The 17,902-nt window shown below is 33.8% G+C and overlaps 1 protein-coding gene across 1 annotated transcript; it reads left to right on the top strand.

Moving 5' to 3' along the window:
- Positions 1–1,055: 1,055 nt before the first annotated feature.
- Positions 1,056–9,457, top strand: LOC128206259 (cholecystokinin receptor type A-like). Its single transcript, XM_052908613.1, has 3 exons — positions 1,056–1,260; positions 5,649–5,683; positions 6,270–9,457. Exon 3 carries the CDS (start codon positions 6,318–6,320, stop codon positions 7,503–7,505), a length of 1,188 nt encoding a protein of 395 aa, XP_052764573.1. The 5' UTR covers positions 1,056–1,260; positions 5,649–5,683; positions 6,270–6,317; the 3' UTR covers positions 7,506–9,457.
- The last annotated feature ends 8,445 nt before the right edge of the window (positions 9,458–17,902 follow it).

Raw genomic sequence — 17,902 nt, 5'->3', positions numbered from 1 at the left:
TATCATTGATTTACAATAAAACTTATCCGATCAAAACTTAGACAATATCATTGATTTACAATAAAACTTATCCGATCAAAACTTAGATAATATCATTGATTTACAATAAAACTTATCCGATCAAAATTTAGCCAATATCATTGATTTACAATAAAACTTATCCGATCAAAACTTAGACAATATCATTGATTTACAATAAAACATTTACGATCAAGACTTGAACAATATCATTGATTTACAATAAAATTTATAGATCAAGACTTGAACAATATCATTGTTTACAATACAACTTGTACGATCTGGACTTAATCAACATCATTGATTTACAATGAAATTTATTCAATCAAAATTTAATCAATATCATTGATTTACAATACAACTTATACGATCAAAACTTAAACAATATCATTCATTGCTTAGTTTCTTCAATTTGTCGCCTGTTCCAAATATTTTCATACATTTAGTTGTTTGTTTGTTTTTACTACTTATAAGTTGAATAAATTTAAACATGCACGTGTTTGCATTCATATATTTTATAAACTTTGATTGAACGTCATTGAAACAAGAACATCTTAAAAATCATTCTTAATTTCTTGAATATGGCAGAATATTCATAAGTTTTAATGTTTTGTCAGTCTATTTTATCTGTAGCTACTCTATAAAACAGAAAAAAAAACAATCAAAGGAAGCCACACCATGTTTGTTTGTCCAAATGAAATAGCAGTATAAACATGTATACAAATAATTTAAAAGATTAGATTTTGGAAGAATGTTCCATTGTTTACAAAGCAGGAGGTATCTATTGCTTTATCAACTAATCAATTATTGGTATCTGTTGTCTGAAGAACTAAGCTAAGCATAAAATCAATTTGCAATGGCCTTATTGTACTTTATCGAGCGAGCAGGTAATATGTGGGTAACAGCCTAGAGTTTGAAACAGTATCTAAATGTTCCGCTCACCATTGATAATCACGCGTTAACTACACACGATGAAAATTGCTGCTTTATATCAATACATCAGAGTAGTTTATTTAGCAACAACCTATGAAAAGTGGTTATATGTGCACGAGCGTTGAACATGCGTAGTTGCAAATCTTTCTATGGAGTAAAGAGTATCACATATCAATATAATACAGAGAAGTTGAACAGCGTGGTAATTGTGGCTTAAACATGCATGATTTCATTAAGTGCATTTGAATATGTTGATAGCAAAATCTCTGGCAATGTTTTTCTATGAACTTCGGAGTATTGTTACAGAAGGTGAGTGTTATTACAAAAATATTTCGACTTCTGTTGTGTTGTTTTACGTTTTCATTGTTTCAAGCCATATGATTTAATTTGTAATATATTCAATTTATTTGATGCCTTTTGTAAACAAGACCGAGTATCGTGTGGAATGTTACAGGTATCGAACACATTAGTATTCATGTGGGGTATTGAAGCTGTGTGAGTCACTGGATTTGTTTTTGAGTGTTCTCTTTTTGATTTGAAAATCTTACATTTATTATGAGCAATATTTACAAATTTAACAAATGCTTTGCAGTTTGTTAGCTTAGTATTTATTCAAAAAGCTACAGAAACAAGTTCAGTAGCAAAACGTTCAAACATATACCCGGTTTAGTGGAACTGGGACAACGCCAAAGACAAAGAACAATCACAAACAAGAAACATAGAACAACGGCACAAAACTCCACAAAGAGCACAGTGCATACATACTATACATATTTAAAAAAAAATAGGTATGTTTATCAAGAACTGTTAGGTACCGCCTTGGAACGGTCAGTAAAATGTACATTTACTGGGGGTTTAAACCAGTTTATGTGCACAAACCTCACTCTTATCCCAACAGTCCTTAATAAAGATAAAACGCAAAAGGTAAATTTTATCAAAGTATGCATTAACTTGAGGAAACTTGTCAATAAAACAAATAATAATAAACATATAGGTATACCCCAAGTACTTCTATGAGTAGAGATCCCAACTCTTTCTGCAGACGGAGGGAAACAATTCAGAGCACCTAATGCAAAAACTTTTCAAAGTTACGATGAAATCATTGTTAAAAACTATAAACATCCAACACAGTCTGCCTTATAAAATAAAATGTTTAAAACTGTGTGATCATAGAGTTTCATAATAAAAAGCATCATTGTACTAAAACTTGGAACAAATAAAGAAAACATTATTAAAAATAAAAGCGACATAAATTGGCAAATCTTTCCTTCCAAATAATTTGCAAATGTAAAATGTTTGAAGAAAATGAAGTCACATGCCAAAACACTCCGAGTCAGCCAAAAACGTGTTCGCCAAGAACGGTTTTAATGATAACATGAATTAGCAAAATCTTCATAGAAAATCCAAGGACTGAAAACTAAGTTATAAAAAGATTCTATATTCAATCCTATATTTTGTTTAAGGTATTCATCTTAAAAAAACTAGAAGGCAAGTGCTCTTCAAAATATTACTTTTATATCCACGGTTTAAATAAAATCCAAGTAATTCATTAAGTCTATCTGCTCAACTACCAGCTTGAAACATTTTAATTTTACGAATTTTCTTTAAAACATTACCATAAAAATCGGGATGAGCAATACTATTAGCAATCAGCGATTTAAGACTACTATTGTACTTTGATATGCGATTATGATGACAATTAACAAATTTTGAGAAAGTTTTCCTTAATTTATAATATCTGAAACCCTGTTTTAGAAGTGTTTGCGTCATAAGTTTACTGCGAGAGCTGATATGTTTTTTACATCTGTACATATTCTAGCGAATCTTATCAACTGTGCAATAAAAACACCATATGATGGTGAACTAGGAACATCACCATCTAAAGAAGGGTAATTAATTATTTTAAAATTAAACCCATCACGTTTATCATAAAGATTGATACTTAATATATCTTCCTTTACTTCAAGTTGCAGATCTAAATATGATGCTTTTAAAACGGATGTATTAGATAAATTAAGTTGCAATTGTGAAGGGTATATCGAATGAATGTTATCTGTAAACACAGGATTATCTAAACTTAGAATATCATCAATATATCTAAAAGTGTTATTGAATTTATCAACAAGAGCTAGATCTCCAGACTTAGATAATTTCAACATAAATTCACGTGCATAGCAGTATAAAAAGAGGTCTGCAAGTTAAGGTGCATAATTGGCACCCATTGGAATTCCATTAATAATTATTGAGAATAAAATTTAAAACTTCAATGACATCGATGCATATCTGATATATATATTTATCGGGGCAATCATTAGTAAAATAAGCTTTTTTAACATTTACATTTTCTCCCTCGCAAAAGTTTTTTCGATAAGAGGAGTCAGTTTGTTTGTAACTAAATGTTGTGTAATAGATGTATTGAGCGTTGTAAAGTCATAAGTATTAAGCACTGAGATCATTTACCGTCTATTTTCAAAATCATTAACTAAATCTAAAGAATTATTGATAGACCAAAAGAGATTAATTCCAGAATTCTCATAAACTTTACAACAATATTTTTTCACATGAAACTTTATAGCAGTTAAGCAGGATGTTAGTAAAATTGAAACTTGTTTAGTAGAACAAGAAATGGAATTAACAATAAATCGTGATTTATACGGATTTTTATGCATTTTAGGCAACCAGTGTATTGTAGGAATGTTTTTATGATCATCATTCAAAAGAACTTGAAATTTAGCATTAGAATCAGAATGATGTTTAAGAACACTTTCTTCATCGAGTTGGCTAGGAATGTTAGTTCTAGAAGATTGAAACTCTTTAATAATAGTATTTAATAAACGTCAAACTATGATTACATTATTAGCTGCTTTATCAGCTGGTACAAATACAATTTTTATGTTGAGATTTGATATCCATGATCAGCTTTGGAGTTATCGAAATAGACTTTGGGGGAAGGGCCAACGGATTATTGTTGAAAAACTCTATTTTCTTATCTATTAGGTACAGTATTTTATTCATCCACGGCAATAAGGCATTTGGTTCGACCCCTTCTCTTTTGCACCAGCTTTTACTATATTTGGATAAAGTGTTGGAAATTAATTTCAGATGCTATCCGGTATTTAGGACCTTTATTTGGAAGTTTTCTAAGAAGGTTATTTTTAATAAAAGATCTCCTGTAACAATATATCAAACAGGGTAGTGGTACATAGAGTCAATACAATTTCAAGAAGAAGGTGTATTTGCGGATATTTCATCTTCTGATACTACTTAATTATAATTAAATATGAAATTTCTAATAGGCTTTTTATATTTGTAACATATCATTGGCATTTCTTTATTCTTAAAGTATTGTGGAATACATTTTTCAACATTTTTATTCTTCAATAAATTATTTAGATTAAAAATATCTATACCCTTGTTGCTAAAAGAAAGTTTAATGCGATATCTTTTGCTATTATCAACATTTTCGATAGTGAGATGAAGGTAATGTTTAGTATATTCATTAACGATACAAGTGCATTCATACTTCGGATCAGATGTATATACATTTATATTGATATTGGATTTGTTAAATATAGGCAAATACACGTATAAATGCCGGTCGCCTGCTGTTTTCAAAAAGGATTAATCATTAATAGCGCGAACTGGTTGTCTAGATTCTCTCACGGTGTTGTTAAACAACCTCAATTTACACATACTTGTACCTTTCACTTATCAATAAACCATATGGTGTTTTGATTGTATGATATTAGGATTTCATTATGTATGCTGTTTTGATCTGATATGTCGGGCCAATGCTTGAGAAGAATTGTACGGTAAAGTAGATACAAGTAACTTTTGAAACAAAGAAGTTATGTACAGTGTATTCTATCTTCTCATAGAATCCATAAAGTTTAGTTAATTTTGAACAAGTTGTTGAATTATCAGTGTTGATGAGGAATAATCGGAATATATATGATAAGATATTGTTATTATAACCTAAATGTACACTTACATGTATACTTTGACAATCATGATTGGCATATAAGGTGTTTTGATTGTGGTATTAATAGGTCTTAACAATGATGATTCTATGTTACAATTGGCGATGTACATACATCTTCTATGGAATATAAAATAAATGTAAGTGTTTTTTTATATATATTTCTGTTCTAACATCATCATATATGTATTTCTTATATTTTTTACAAGTTATGGTGTATAGGTACTGTGTTTTTTGGCCGGTGGCCTTTGTTTACTTTGATAAAATTAGTTCAGTTAGAATGAGTAGAAAGCATCACTTAATGTTGGAACTATCGCTGGCAAATTCTTGATAAGAAATAGGTTTAAGCTGCCCTCTCAGTTTGGTCGTTTTAACATCAAATTTATTTTTCTATTGGCATAAGACAAATTTTGCGTAAATGTCTCGAAACTATTGACACAAGACGGCTGACAAAAAATCCGTTCGCAGTTTTTCATATTTACGTTCGAACATTGCTATTTTATGTCTAAAAGCGTTAGTAATGCCTTAAAAAGATTTTTTCGTAAATTTTCCAAATAATTGAGATCTGTTTTATTGTAAGTTATCTTATATGACTAAATTGATGGCATTGATACAAAAATCAAAATTGTTTAAACTGCCAACCTGTGAGAGAACAGCTTTAAGTAGAATCATGTAATGTTTTGAAGGAAACATTATCTGTAATTTTATCCTATTTCAGGGAGCTTATTCTTCAGAAGGAATATACTTTCAGTGGTAAGTACATTATATATCGGAACAGTCGAACAACTGCTCATAAAAGCTATACGTCAAGATACGTGAAGTGGTTTGTACATTAAATTTATCTAGCTATTTCGAATAGGTATATTTGCCAACTTTTCATACAAATCACAAGACAAATTCATTTTGAACAGGCTGTTGAATTATCAGTGATGATGAGGAATTTTAAGAGAGATATACGCCGAGTGGTTTGTACATTATAAATCTTTTACGTAATTTCGATCAAGCATATTTGCCAACCATTCAAGCCACAAGGCAACATTTTTTAACAGGCTGTTGAATTATCAGTGTAGGAATTAAGATGAATAAGATAAGGGCTTTAATAGCATATTTGTGTACTTTAAATTATAACAATTTTGGTAACGCAAACTTTTTTTGAAAACGTATAATTTCGAGGACAAAATAAAATGCGCGTGTATTTTTGAAAATTGTATTACAAACCGACGTTTTCGTGTATCTAACATAAAAAGCATATTATCGACATAGAATATGAATTTCAAGACGAATAGTTATTAAACGAGATGACATTTATTTTCACTAAACATATTGTTTTCATCTTCAGGGATGTTAGTGCGGTGTAAACTCAAAGAGCCACGGTAGGAAACTGAAGATGTACACAACTTTACCAAAATCATGGCGGGACGATTTCGACGTCAACGCCTCGTTGACTGAACTCAACGACGCTTTGGTCAAGCTACACCTTCCGGCCATTTTCATCTGCGCTTCGCTTGCAGTGATCGGGATCATCGGAAACCTGATCGTGTTAAGCGTCTACATACCCCACCCAAGCTCATTTTCACGTGTGTTTATTCTGTGGCTTGCTGTTGTAGACTTTATCGCGTGCAGCGGCGGAACGCCACTTCTAGTGTTTAGCATGATTCATCCGTACCAGTTTCCGTCCGAGAGCGTATGCAAAACGTTACGTTTTGTCCACGTTTTTCTTGTTGGGACGTCAGTGTTTATATTCGTTAGTATTGCCATTGAAAGGCATCGGGCTATCTGCATTTTTGAGCTGGTTGAAATGAATACAAGGCGAATGCATGCCATGTGTATTGTGTCTTGTATAATGGGAGTTGTAGTGGCCGTCCCGGCAATATTTATTTACGGAATAAGGACAGTCAAAACTGGAGTTCACAATATCACAGGGACTGAATGCTTTGTTGAAGACCACTTTATACAAACTGATTCAATATGGCCCAAAATATACTTCCCATTTCAATCTATAGTCGTGAGTATATCATTTGCTATATTACTTGTGTTGTACATTCGGATTGGACGACAGTTAAAGTGGCATTTGAAATTCACGAGACGTTACTCCACAAGCTCGATCTTAGACAAGTCAACCAAATCAAGCCAGTCCCTGTGTACACAAGAAGATGCGACAAGCACACATAAAAACACAGCTGGAAGTATCTTAATGAAGACCACGGCGTCAGAACAAACTGAGGGAACGTACAGACTACACATGCCCGTCGGGAAGGCAGTGTCCAACGCCGCTAGCCACGTAAATAGAGCCGCCCATGAGATGACCAGCATGTTTTGTTGGTTGACGGCCGTTTTTGTGCTCTCTTTCATTCCTCATCTTGCTTTTATCATCTACTCTACCTTTCGACCAGATTTTGCGCAGGATATGACGTCATTACAGGTTGTGACGTATAACATTTTTCTGAGATCGTTTGTGATAAATAACATGGCGAATCCTCTGGTATATTTCACATGTGTACGTGACTTCCGGAGAGACTTTAGGAATTTATTCTGCAAACTTTTCTATTGTTACAGGTGTTCATGGACGAAGTAAACGATAACCTGTCAAAAGCGATTGGGAACGTTTTTCAAGACCTAAATTAGCTTATTTTAGATAGTGAATGAAACAGTTATTCTATGTTGTTTTTAAAGTAGAAGGCTGAATAGTTGAGGATCATGTCATTGCTGCGGTTTAAGGTCAACTCATATATGAACTTTTATCCGTCAGGGAACAAAAATAGCTGAACACGAATTGCGTCTAACTCTAAGGCTCATGCACTAAACTTCAGGTTCTACTAAACCTTAATGCCATGAAAAGGTTTCAAACTCAAAGGTATAGGCATAAACTGAAATGCCCAGAATATGACTCCATACCTTCAAATTATATTCCGAAACTCATCGTAAATAAAACCAACAATGTGAATCTTTTCCATGTGATATACGGAGGTTGACAATTGAAGAGCAAGTGTCAGACCTATAGGTCAATCCTGGTTCTTTAATATTAAAAATATGACGAAATGAATTAAATAGAGTTGTTAAAAATTACATTGAATATACTATTCGCGATGTAATGCATGGAACTGTGCAATGCTCATTCCAATTTCTGTCAGACATGTAGGAAGCGTTAGATGTCTTCTTTAATTGAGAAAATATTCATACATTTTTCGTTTCCCATCTTCATCAAAACAAATGCATTCAAATACATCTTTGGACGATGGCATAAAAAACAACGGAGAATGCTCCTCTGACTCTGGAAATACCTGTATGATGTTTTACAATCTCTTATACAAAATATCTGTAAGAGTTATTTGACAATCTCTTACGACAATACTTGTACAATCTCTTAAGCAATCTTTTACGACAATACTTGGGCAATCTTTAAGTCAATATTTTACAAAAATACGTGTACAATCTGTTAGTCAATCTCTTACGAAAATACGTGTAGGGTTAGTGTTTCAGTATTGTATTAAAAACATCAGTTGAGAGAGCTCATCATATTGTTTGTAGTTTATGTCCTGGGTATTTTTCATCCAGATATATCTGCTTTTAAGACGTATTTTAAGTCAAACTAATTACCATTAGTTTTCAATTGATCTTATAGATGGATTGACTACCAACAATCATCCTTAACACCTGAGAAGCCGTGCGAAGTTCAATAAACTGATATCCGTTTACAAGACATTTTAAGTTTAATGCTTTATTATAGTCAGTCTCTAAGTTTGTTCTTATAAACAATTAAGTCGGCAGACCCACCGCAGCCCGTCGCCGATTCAATTGTTAAGAAGTCCAAAATTAAATGCTGACATATTTAGTGTTGAGCGCGAAATGCATTTATTGTAGACTACGAACACACACGAGCTAGTATAAAAATACTTGAGGGCTCATGCATCAGACAATGAGATCACCAGATACATCCACATTTATTCATTCAGAAAAGCGTTGACAATCAAATATCTATTTTATAGATTTCAACCTCTAAATTTCCATTAAAAAAAGAAAACATCTGTCAATATCAATTAAGAAACACAACCAACTGCCAATTATTATTAAGTCATTTATTTATATATATTTTGCGCGTACGTTGTGTAAGTAGGTTGCTTGATGTGTTTACATGCTTAATATATTTTGTCACAGGAGAACGTTTATGTATGTATCACTTTAACTGATTTTATTGTTCATGAACCATTCAATAATTTTGCCAGTTTAAGAACTTTATGAACTGTTGAAATAAAAATGTGTTTTTTTGTAAACGTTTGTATGTAGTTTTGTTCATGACTTTTGAATGGAGAAGATATGCAAATTGTCAGTTCCATAAGGTAAAGTAACCTAACGATGTATAGGCTCAAAAGAGTTTTAATTAACTAATGGCTTAAAATGTACCATTATATGTGCAACTGAAAAAGACGAGCGAAAACTGGCTGCCCAATTAATTGTTTTATAAAGCTTAAATGAATAATTAACTTACTTTGACCGCAGATTGCTCAAACTAGCTATTGCGCAATTGAAAATCTGAATAGTTCTCTTAATAAAAAATACAAGTAATGATTATGTTTTTATGAAATATCCATGGCAAAATTGTCAACGTATCTTAATAATTTTCAAATGGTCAAAACGAAGTCAATAAATACTTCAAAACCATAACATACCTTTCAGATCGGAGAGATAACCCTTCAGAAACGTGTTCTCCGTTTGCTCTAAATTGACCCGGTTCGCCCCAAGACTCTGGTAATATCTCTATAAAGAGAATATGAACTACTTTTATAAAGTGAAACGTGGTTCAAAATTTAGACGGTTACGCAAACAAAGATTTGACTTAATTAAGATAAAGGTCAATCTATATATATAGGGTGAGATATATGTGTTCAACGTTTAATCCCTACATATTAATTTGTTGTAACCAGGTGTTTTCATCATCGTTTTTATATACAATGAAACATGTTTCTTGTCCTTTCGAAAGTTTTGACATATATGGGACACTGTCAGCAGTAATGAGTCATGTGTAGGGAAAAGAAAGGTTTCATAATTGCGGGGTTTGATTACTAGCCAATCACGGGTTTTATTTTATATGTACATGTATTTTCAAAAACATGCTTTAATTTAATGTTGCGCGACACAGTTATTAGATTGTTTTGTTTTTCATATCCCTGGTTTCTTTATTTTCAACGTGAATACATCAACAGGAGTCACTTTCACAGATTACGTCATACACACGTACACGCACGTGAATGCGCATGCACATGCAAACGTACGCGCACACAAATAGTATAACCATATGTATAGACCGTACAAGTGCATCGGTACATATAATGGAACAATAGTATCTACTATTATACTTCTAAGCTTTATCAAAATACGGTTATAGAACCAAAATGGCCAACAACATCCATCAATTACCTGAGCATCAATAAAAGTCACGTCAGTATGCCCATTAAGGTAACACGAGTCTTTGTTATGAAGCCTTCCATCCATGCAAGCACTATCAACACCAACTGTTTGAAAAATGTTACACGGCATTAGTTTTTACCCAATTTCTAGGTACACTAGGAACATACAAATCCTTTTTCGTTTTTCTACTGACTAAATAGAAAACCAAAATTGATAGACTTTTTCTTTTCTATAATTTAAATTTAGTTGCCTTGTTCTGTATTCCGTGGTTATAATTAAAATACGGAAAAGGAAATAGCCTATCAATATTAGTTCTCTATTCAATCATTTAAAGACTGTTGAACTTAATCTGAATGTCGTTACTTCTAACATTAAACATAGTTCCTAAATCGCTGTGGGGGTTTAACTTCCCTCCCAGATCGGTTTTTATATGCAACTGGAGATGTTCGTGTTTTATCAGTTTGTTCACTCAGAGATTCCCTGGACTGTTGAAAAGGAACAGTGACACAATATTCACTTTGTTTATCGTTTTCTTTGTCAGGCTAACGAAAATCACTGAACTCGTAACAGTTCCTTGGCTTTCCTATTTCTTCTCATTGTTTAGCTTTATTCTGACCATTTAACCTTCACTCAATGAAGGCAATGTACGTGCAGAATATCTCTTGTTATAGAAATGGTCGTCAGTTTGTTTTGTCTTCTTGTCGTTTCTTTGAACAATTGACCGTCTAGGCCATGTTGGTCTAGTGATTTCCGGCATACGTGGAAGAAACGTGCGAACATTCCTGCCTATCATCAGCTGATTGGAACTAAATCCTGTTGCTTTTGTTGGCGTGTTCCGATACTTTTGAAGTACGCTTATAACATCAGATTGCCTCAAAATACACATCGCTAATTTTAACCCAGCTTTGGCTTGAGAATTTCCTTGCGGATACCTCGGGGAAGAAAATCAGTGTTTTACATTATGTTTTTCCATAAATTTTGTAAATTGATCAGATAAAAAAGGTGTACCGTTATCGGTCACTAGCTCTGTGGCGTCGCCCCAATGTGAGAACATGTTTGGCATTTTTCCCACAAAGTAATCACTTGTTGCCCTCGGTAAGTATTTAATTAACGGGAATCATAATCCATTAATACCAGAAACTTCGCAAATATCTGCGGCAATTTTCTCCCATGGCCCATTAGACAAAGGCATTGTTTTAAATAGTTCACGTCCTTGGTTTATTTTTTTGGCAAGTTTGACTGTTTTGAATTAATTTCACAATGTCTTTGGATATTCCTGGCCACCAAACTATCAGGCCAGCTAGGTTCTTACTTTTAGTAATTCCCATGTGACTTGTATGCAATTGTTGTAAAATTTCTGAGTGTAATTTGTCTGGTACATCAATTCTACTCCTGTACAACAGTAAACCTTTGGCCACAGATTAATCATTTCTTGCTGGAGAGTACGTCTTTATTTCCTGAGTAAGTAAATTTTCCTTTTCCGATCATCCATGCCTTGTGTTTGTAATACCCGTTTGAATGCTTTCATCATTTTGTTGCGACTGTTTCATTTGCTGTATTCACTTCATTATCATAAGTTTGATAAAAATCATTCGATGGACACTTTGACACTTTTGGTATCTGACATAACCATTTTTTGCCCGGTATATAACTGCATATTGGATTAAATTTTCTTATTCACATGAGACGCTTCTGACTTCTAAAAGGTGCTTGGTCAATGTCCTGATTGTTAATAAGCGATATCAGCGGTTTGTGATCTGTCAATAGAACAAATGAATCTAGCCCTATAAGATTTCGCATGCCCATACCGAGGCGGTCATTTCTTCCTCGTATCCCTTTTCTGCATTGGACAACGTTCTCGGACAATATGCTACCGGCTTGAGATTCGAACCTTCTTTAACGAACAGTGTTCGACCTAATCCGTAATTACTGTTATCAGCGCTAACAACTAAAGGTTTCGATCTGTCATAATACGCTAAAGTCGGCGCGTTTGTCAACAAATCTTAAATAGTTTGGAAGCCTTTTTCCTGCGCGTCGCCCCTTTGCCAAACAGATTTAACAATTCAGTCATAGGACTCATGACTGAATGACAAATTTGGAGTGTATCTGCATAGATAATTAATCATCCCTATCACGCGTTTCAATTCCGCGACATTATTTGGCGCACTTAGGTCTTTTACTGCTTGGACCTTTTTGGGATTTACACTGACCCAAATATCAAATATGGCAAAAATATTCAATTTTGGTCTGTCTGAACAAACATTGTTATTTGTTTAACTTCAGTCCCGAACATCGATCCTTTGCAGGACTCTACTCAAATTACAGTTATGCTCCTGTACGTCTAAATATTTATGCAAAAAGCTACAGAAACAAGCTCAGTAGCAAAAAGTTTAAACATAAACCCAGTTTAGTGGCAGTGGGCAAACACTAGACATAGAACACACAATTACAGACAAGAAACATAGAACAGCACAAAATTCCACAAAGAGCACAGTGCATACATACTATATATATATATAAAATAGGTATGTTTATCAAGAATAGTTGGGTACCGCCTTGGAACGGTCAGTAAAATGTAAATTTACAGGGGGTTTAAACCAGTTTATGTGCACAAACCTCACTCTTATCCCAACAATCCTTCAAAAAGATAAAACACAAAAGGTAAATCTTATCAAAGTATGCATTAACCATAGACGACAATGTCATCCATAATGGCATCAACACTTTGCAGACCATCTTAAAGCTCAGACATGTTTCTTTGAAATATTTCATGTGGTGACGTGATCCCAAACGTGTCGTCAATCGCGAGCTATTGCCATCAAGCGGTAACAGATAGAAACCATTCGCTGCATCTAACTTTGAAAATACTGTCATGTTCAAAAGTTTCGGTGAAACATCGTCAAGATTTGGTAACATATGGCGTTCGCGTTTTTATTCTTACATATCCATTCGGCTTAACTACTAGTACCATCGGTGCACACCAGTCTTTCGGTTCTGTTACTTTTTCTATGACATCGTCATTTAGCATGTCATTTAGTGTTTTTTTTTCACATTCGGCAATAGTGGAAATGGTACGCAGCGCGCTGTATTCACACTGTACGGCTGTGCATCTGATCTGAGCTCTATTCTAACAGGCTCACATTTCATGGTACCCTTAGTTCCAAATATAAAATGCTTTGTGAAATTTCACCTAAACGCTGTACTAAATTCATAGCATTCGCGGCTCCTCTATTAAGCAATCTATTTTAATCGTTTCCTGTAATCACAAACACGCAAAACAGAACCTTTTTACCATCTCTGTACGTATCAGCAATGAAGTAACCCTTACAAACATTTTGACCACCATGACCACGAAGCACTTAAAATAAAAGCTTTAGCGCTTGGAGTTTTTCCATAAATTTGAATATGGACTACAAATTGTCAATTTGATTTTCCACGGATCATCTTTGTGCCTGTCACAGTTAATGGAGCCTAAATAGTATGTTTTTGTCATTGTTTTCGTTGTCGCTTGTGTAATCCATATTTGATAATACGTGTAATTCACTAACACCATTGCAGAAATTATTAAATTTCCAACTTTTCGGCTGACCACACCCGCCACCAGACTAAAATTTTGCTTCTTTAAGCTTATTCAGTGCGGCTGGTCCATTTGATTGTGCTTGAAATTGTCCCTTAACCAGTTCGCTCTGTCATGCCATTGAGACTGTTTTTTTTTCCAATGTTAGATCGCCCTCTAACTGCATTTCTCTGACAACTGTTTGTCGAAAAATCCGACCACTATGCCATCACGGATTTGTTCTGATTTTACGGCAGCGTTGAACTCGCAGCTCTCAGTGAACCCGTATAGACTCCTGATGAAAGATTCGACCGATTTGCCTATTGTTTGTTTTCGAGAATCAAACTTTGCTGTTTCGCGAATAATTTTCTTTTTTGGTGTGAAATGTCCGTTGAATTTTTCCAATACGGTATCAAATTTCTTTGGATTCTCTGCCGAAAGTCCAAAACGTTTAAACAGATGTTCAGCGTCTCTCCAATCTTCCCATTCAGTTGGTGATGAAAAGTCAAAATTATCCGTCGAATGAAATTTGTTCATCTTGTAATCTGTGAAAGTATATTTCGGTGGTGCAGAGAAATAAATTCAGTAGCACTGCATATATTGCTTTTATACCTAAGGCTGTCCATTCTCACAAGCAGTTGAATTTACTTCTGATACTAAGTTATGAAATTGGGCGGTCAGTGTATAAAGGTATGACGTCACCATTCCGTTGTGTGGAAAATTCTCAATAAAAAAATAATGTGTTTTTATGACTGATAGACATGACTACAATACACTGTAAATAAAAAAAAATCATTATTCCTGAAACTGTTATACTTTGAGTATATATTATTGCTTGATTTATCATTAAGAATAGAGATTTAAGCATAAACTGCTGCCCTATAGTTGAAAGGACATTTTGGAAGAACTGTCATGGCGGACTGTGCAATATTTAGAGTTTGTTTTTCACGTGGAAAGAATCTTTCTTTACCTCCCTTTTTTATTAGCTTAAAAGGTAATTTAAAGCTTGTACTTTAAGAATATATATGTTTATCATAGTCTGCATTCGCTAAAAATGCCTTTTAAATGTTGTCTAAAAATAGTCATTTCACATTGAATTATAGAGGAAATGACAATGGTGGTGTGTTACCTATAACACAATTCAATATTTTATACTCTAATAACGATATTAATCTAATGATAGTAAACACAACTCTCCTATGTATAAAAGCCTGCAACAGTAATAAGAACATTCATTAGCAGCTCTGAGTAATCATGGTTACATTTTATATGAATGGAATACCAAACAATTGTCAATGCAAAATCTGACACGCGAGTGTAAATCGGATGACTGGCAGAGGGAGGACCTTTAAACACGCACGAAAGTTGATATATTCTTAAAGGTAAAGTCTATTATTTAACTATTTACTAATAGTTGCCTATCTGTTATATCATTGGCTGAAAATGTAGGTTGTAAAGTACACTTCGAATACTGAAAATAAAACAAACTGAATAATTTGAGAGTCATTTTAACGGAAAAGAAAACAATATTTACATGAAAAACAACAGAAACAAAAGCAGTACATTATTAAGCATAGTGCACAGACAGAATAAAACCCTGGTTAGAGCTACCCTGTGTCATTAACTTACACCAGTGTATATCACTGTCACACGGGACCACGGTTTGATGTCCCTTCCGGAAGCCGATAAGCATATTTAAATGGTGCAACGGGGATTCGAACCTGCAACCTCTGGAATGACAGTCAAAGATTACAATTAGACCACGGATTTGCCACTCTATATTATATAACATTGTGATATTGTTTTATTTAGGCTCTATGGCGCAGGCTTTAGTATCGCCAATCGAAATAATGTATTGTCAGATATTTTGGGCATAACTTGTTAAAACATTAATTTTATGAGTTAATCAATTGTTTGTAGTAATGCATATAGTAAAGACCAATCTGAACCGGCACCTGCGATCAGTTGTAAACGTTATAGAGACGGGAAATGGGTAACATTCATAAAACCAAAGTGTATATTTCGTGCATTTTTTTCATTGAAAAGCCTGATAATTTAAAAAGTCAGCATGAGACCGTGATTTCATTGCCAAAATCGTGAGACTCACGGCGAATATCAAAATATTTCGACTGATTCACGTTGTGTGTAGAGATTGTTTATACGTTTTGAAGTATCATTACATATTGCTGATACACAGTAGTTCGCTTACAAATATCTCGTCATATTAAGTACAGAATATTGTCTAGTATAATCAATGATCGGCCTACAAGAAAGGCGTAGGAAGGCGACGCGTTCAATAAGGCGCAAGACTCAGGGGACAGACTGGAAATGTAACTTTAATATGCTCTTTTAATAGCTGAATATTTCTTCTATTACATATTTCACATACATGTTTCGACAAAATTCGTTTTCTAGTTACACTTTAAAAAGTGATAATAAATCTGCATGGTGCAGTGGCATCTTATCTTTATCAGAATAATAAACTAATGTCCTTAAAAAAACTGCAACGTTCATTTAATACTGTGCGAGTATTTCAAAGCGTGGTATTTAGGTAATACAGAACTATAAGAAAATGACTTGGTAAATATAACAAGAAAGGTAAATATAACAAGAAACATAAGCAATTAAACTATTTCACAACTGCAAAAAATAAATGTTAAATCGTAATCTAAGCACTCTTTTACAGCAATAAACAAGAGTATCGACTTATTTAGTGGGTTGGATAATAAAAAGAAACAAAAGGTATAAGAGATAATTTTCGACAGCAAACGTAAACTTATTTAGCTTTAATTTTAGCATAAAATATTAAAGTATTGCAGAAAATAAAATGACAATGTTTGGGTAATAGAACGATGACTACATTTTTATTAACTATTTTGAGAATGCTAGAATAAAATAAAATGTGCTACTGAATTCTAGGCATTTGGGCATTCTTCACTTAAATTAAGTTGTAAACTTTCAATTTCAAAAGTGTTGCATGGGAAACGTGGATTCAAAAACAAACTTCAGACAATTTATTCCAATTGAAATACTTGAAATACTTGAAATAATCATTTAACTAACTTAAAAATCAACTAACTTAAAAAACGTTCGACTATAAATGTGTGCGTAGGACACAGATGCTCCAATGGGCCACTTTCTTCACAACTACAATGTCCATTATTGTGTCCATTCTTCATGAATGTGCATCAAAATAATGAGTTCCACATATTATAAACATCAAATACATTCCAGAAAGTTATGAGCGACTCTAGTGGAACAATCTAAATAATCCGGGTGTTTTGCCATTATTCTAGATACACTTTGTGCAGCGGCAAACAAAACTCCAGATGCATAACTTTATTAACCCATTTGCATTCCCCCATGGTTTCCTGACTCTATGTGATTCCGTTTTGGAGTTTTCAGCAACACAATTTCATGGGCAACAACTCTGATTGTAAAAAGGGCAGCTAGAAAGTAAAAACCCAGGTGCCCAACTTCCTCACCCCAACAGCATTCCCCATACATTCATGACTCTTGGTCATATACCGTTGTTTTGAAGTTTGGACCGACAAATATCCAGAAATGCTATTTTTGCTGAATCAAGGGCCATAAACCTGGTTTTATTAAGTGCAGAAAAAAGAACCTGATTGCAAAATTGCAACTCCTAATCAACATTGATCTAATGTTACAAGAATTAAGATCAGATAGTTTTGGATTGTTAGGCAACACATGTCCAGAAATGCATAGTTTTAAAAAGGGCTTTAACTCTGATTTTATTGAGTGCAGACGCAAAGAAAGTCCAAGGTGTATAATTTGATCAACCCTTTGACTTCCCACTAAAGTTTTGTAACTCTTCATACATACCGTGGGACAATTGACTGGCAAAATCTCGTTTTAATGAATATGCATGAGGCAGGACGGGCAACTCTCCTTCCAATGAATTTGCGTGTTAAGCTCAAATATTTTCCAAGAACTTTTCAATGTCAGTGGCCTCCGTGGTCGTGTGGTCTTGACTACATCCAATGAAC

The sequence above is a fragment of the Mya arenaria genome, chromosome 10 (genome assembly GCF_026914265.1).
Source record: "Mya arenaria isolate MELC-2E11 chromosome 10, ASM2691426v1".
NCBI lineage: Eukaryota > Metazoa > Mollusca > Bivalvia > Myida > Myidae > Mya > Mya arenaria.
The sequence above is the reverse complement of the archived record's forward strand: the minus strand, read 5'-3'. Positions and strand labels throughout refer to the sequence as shown.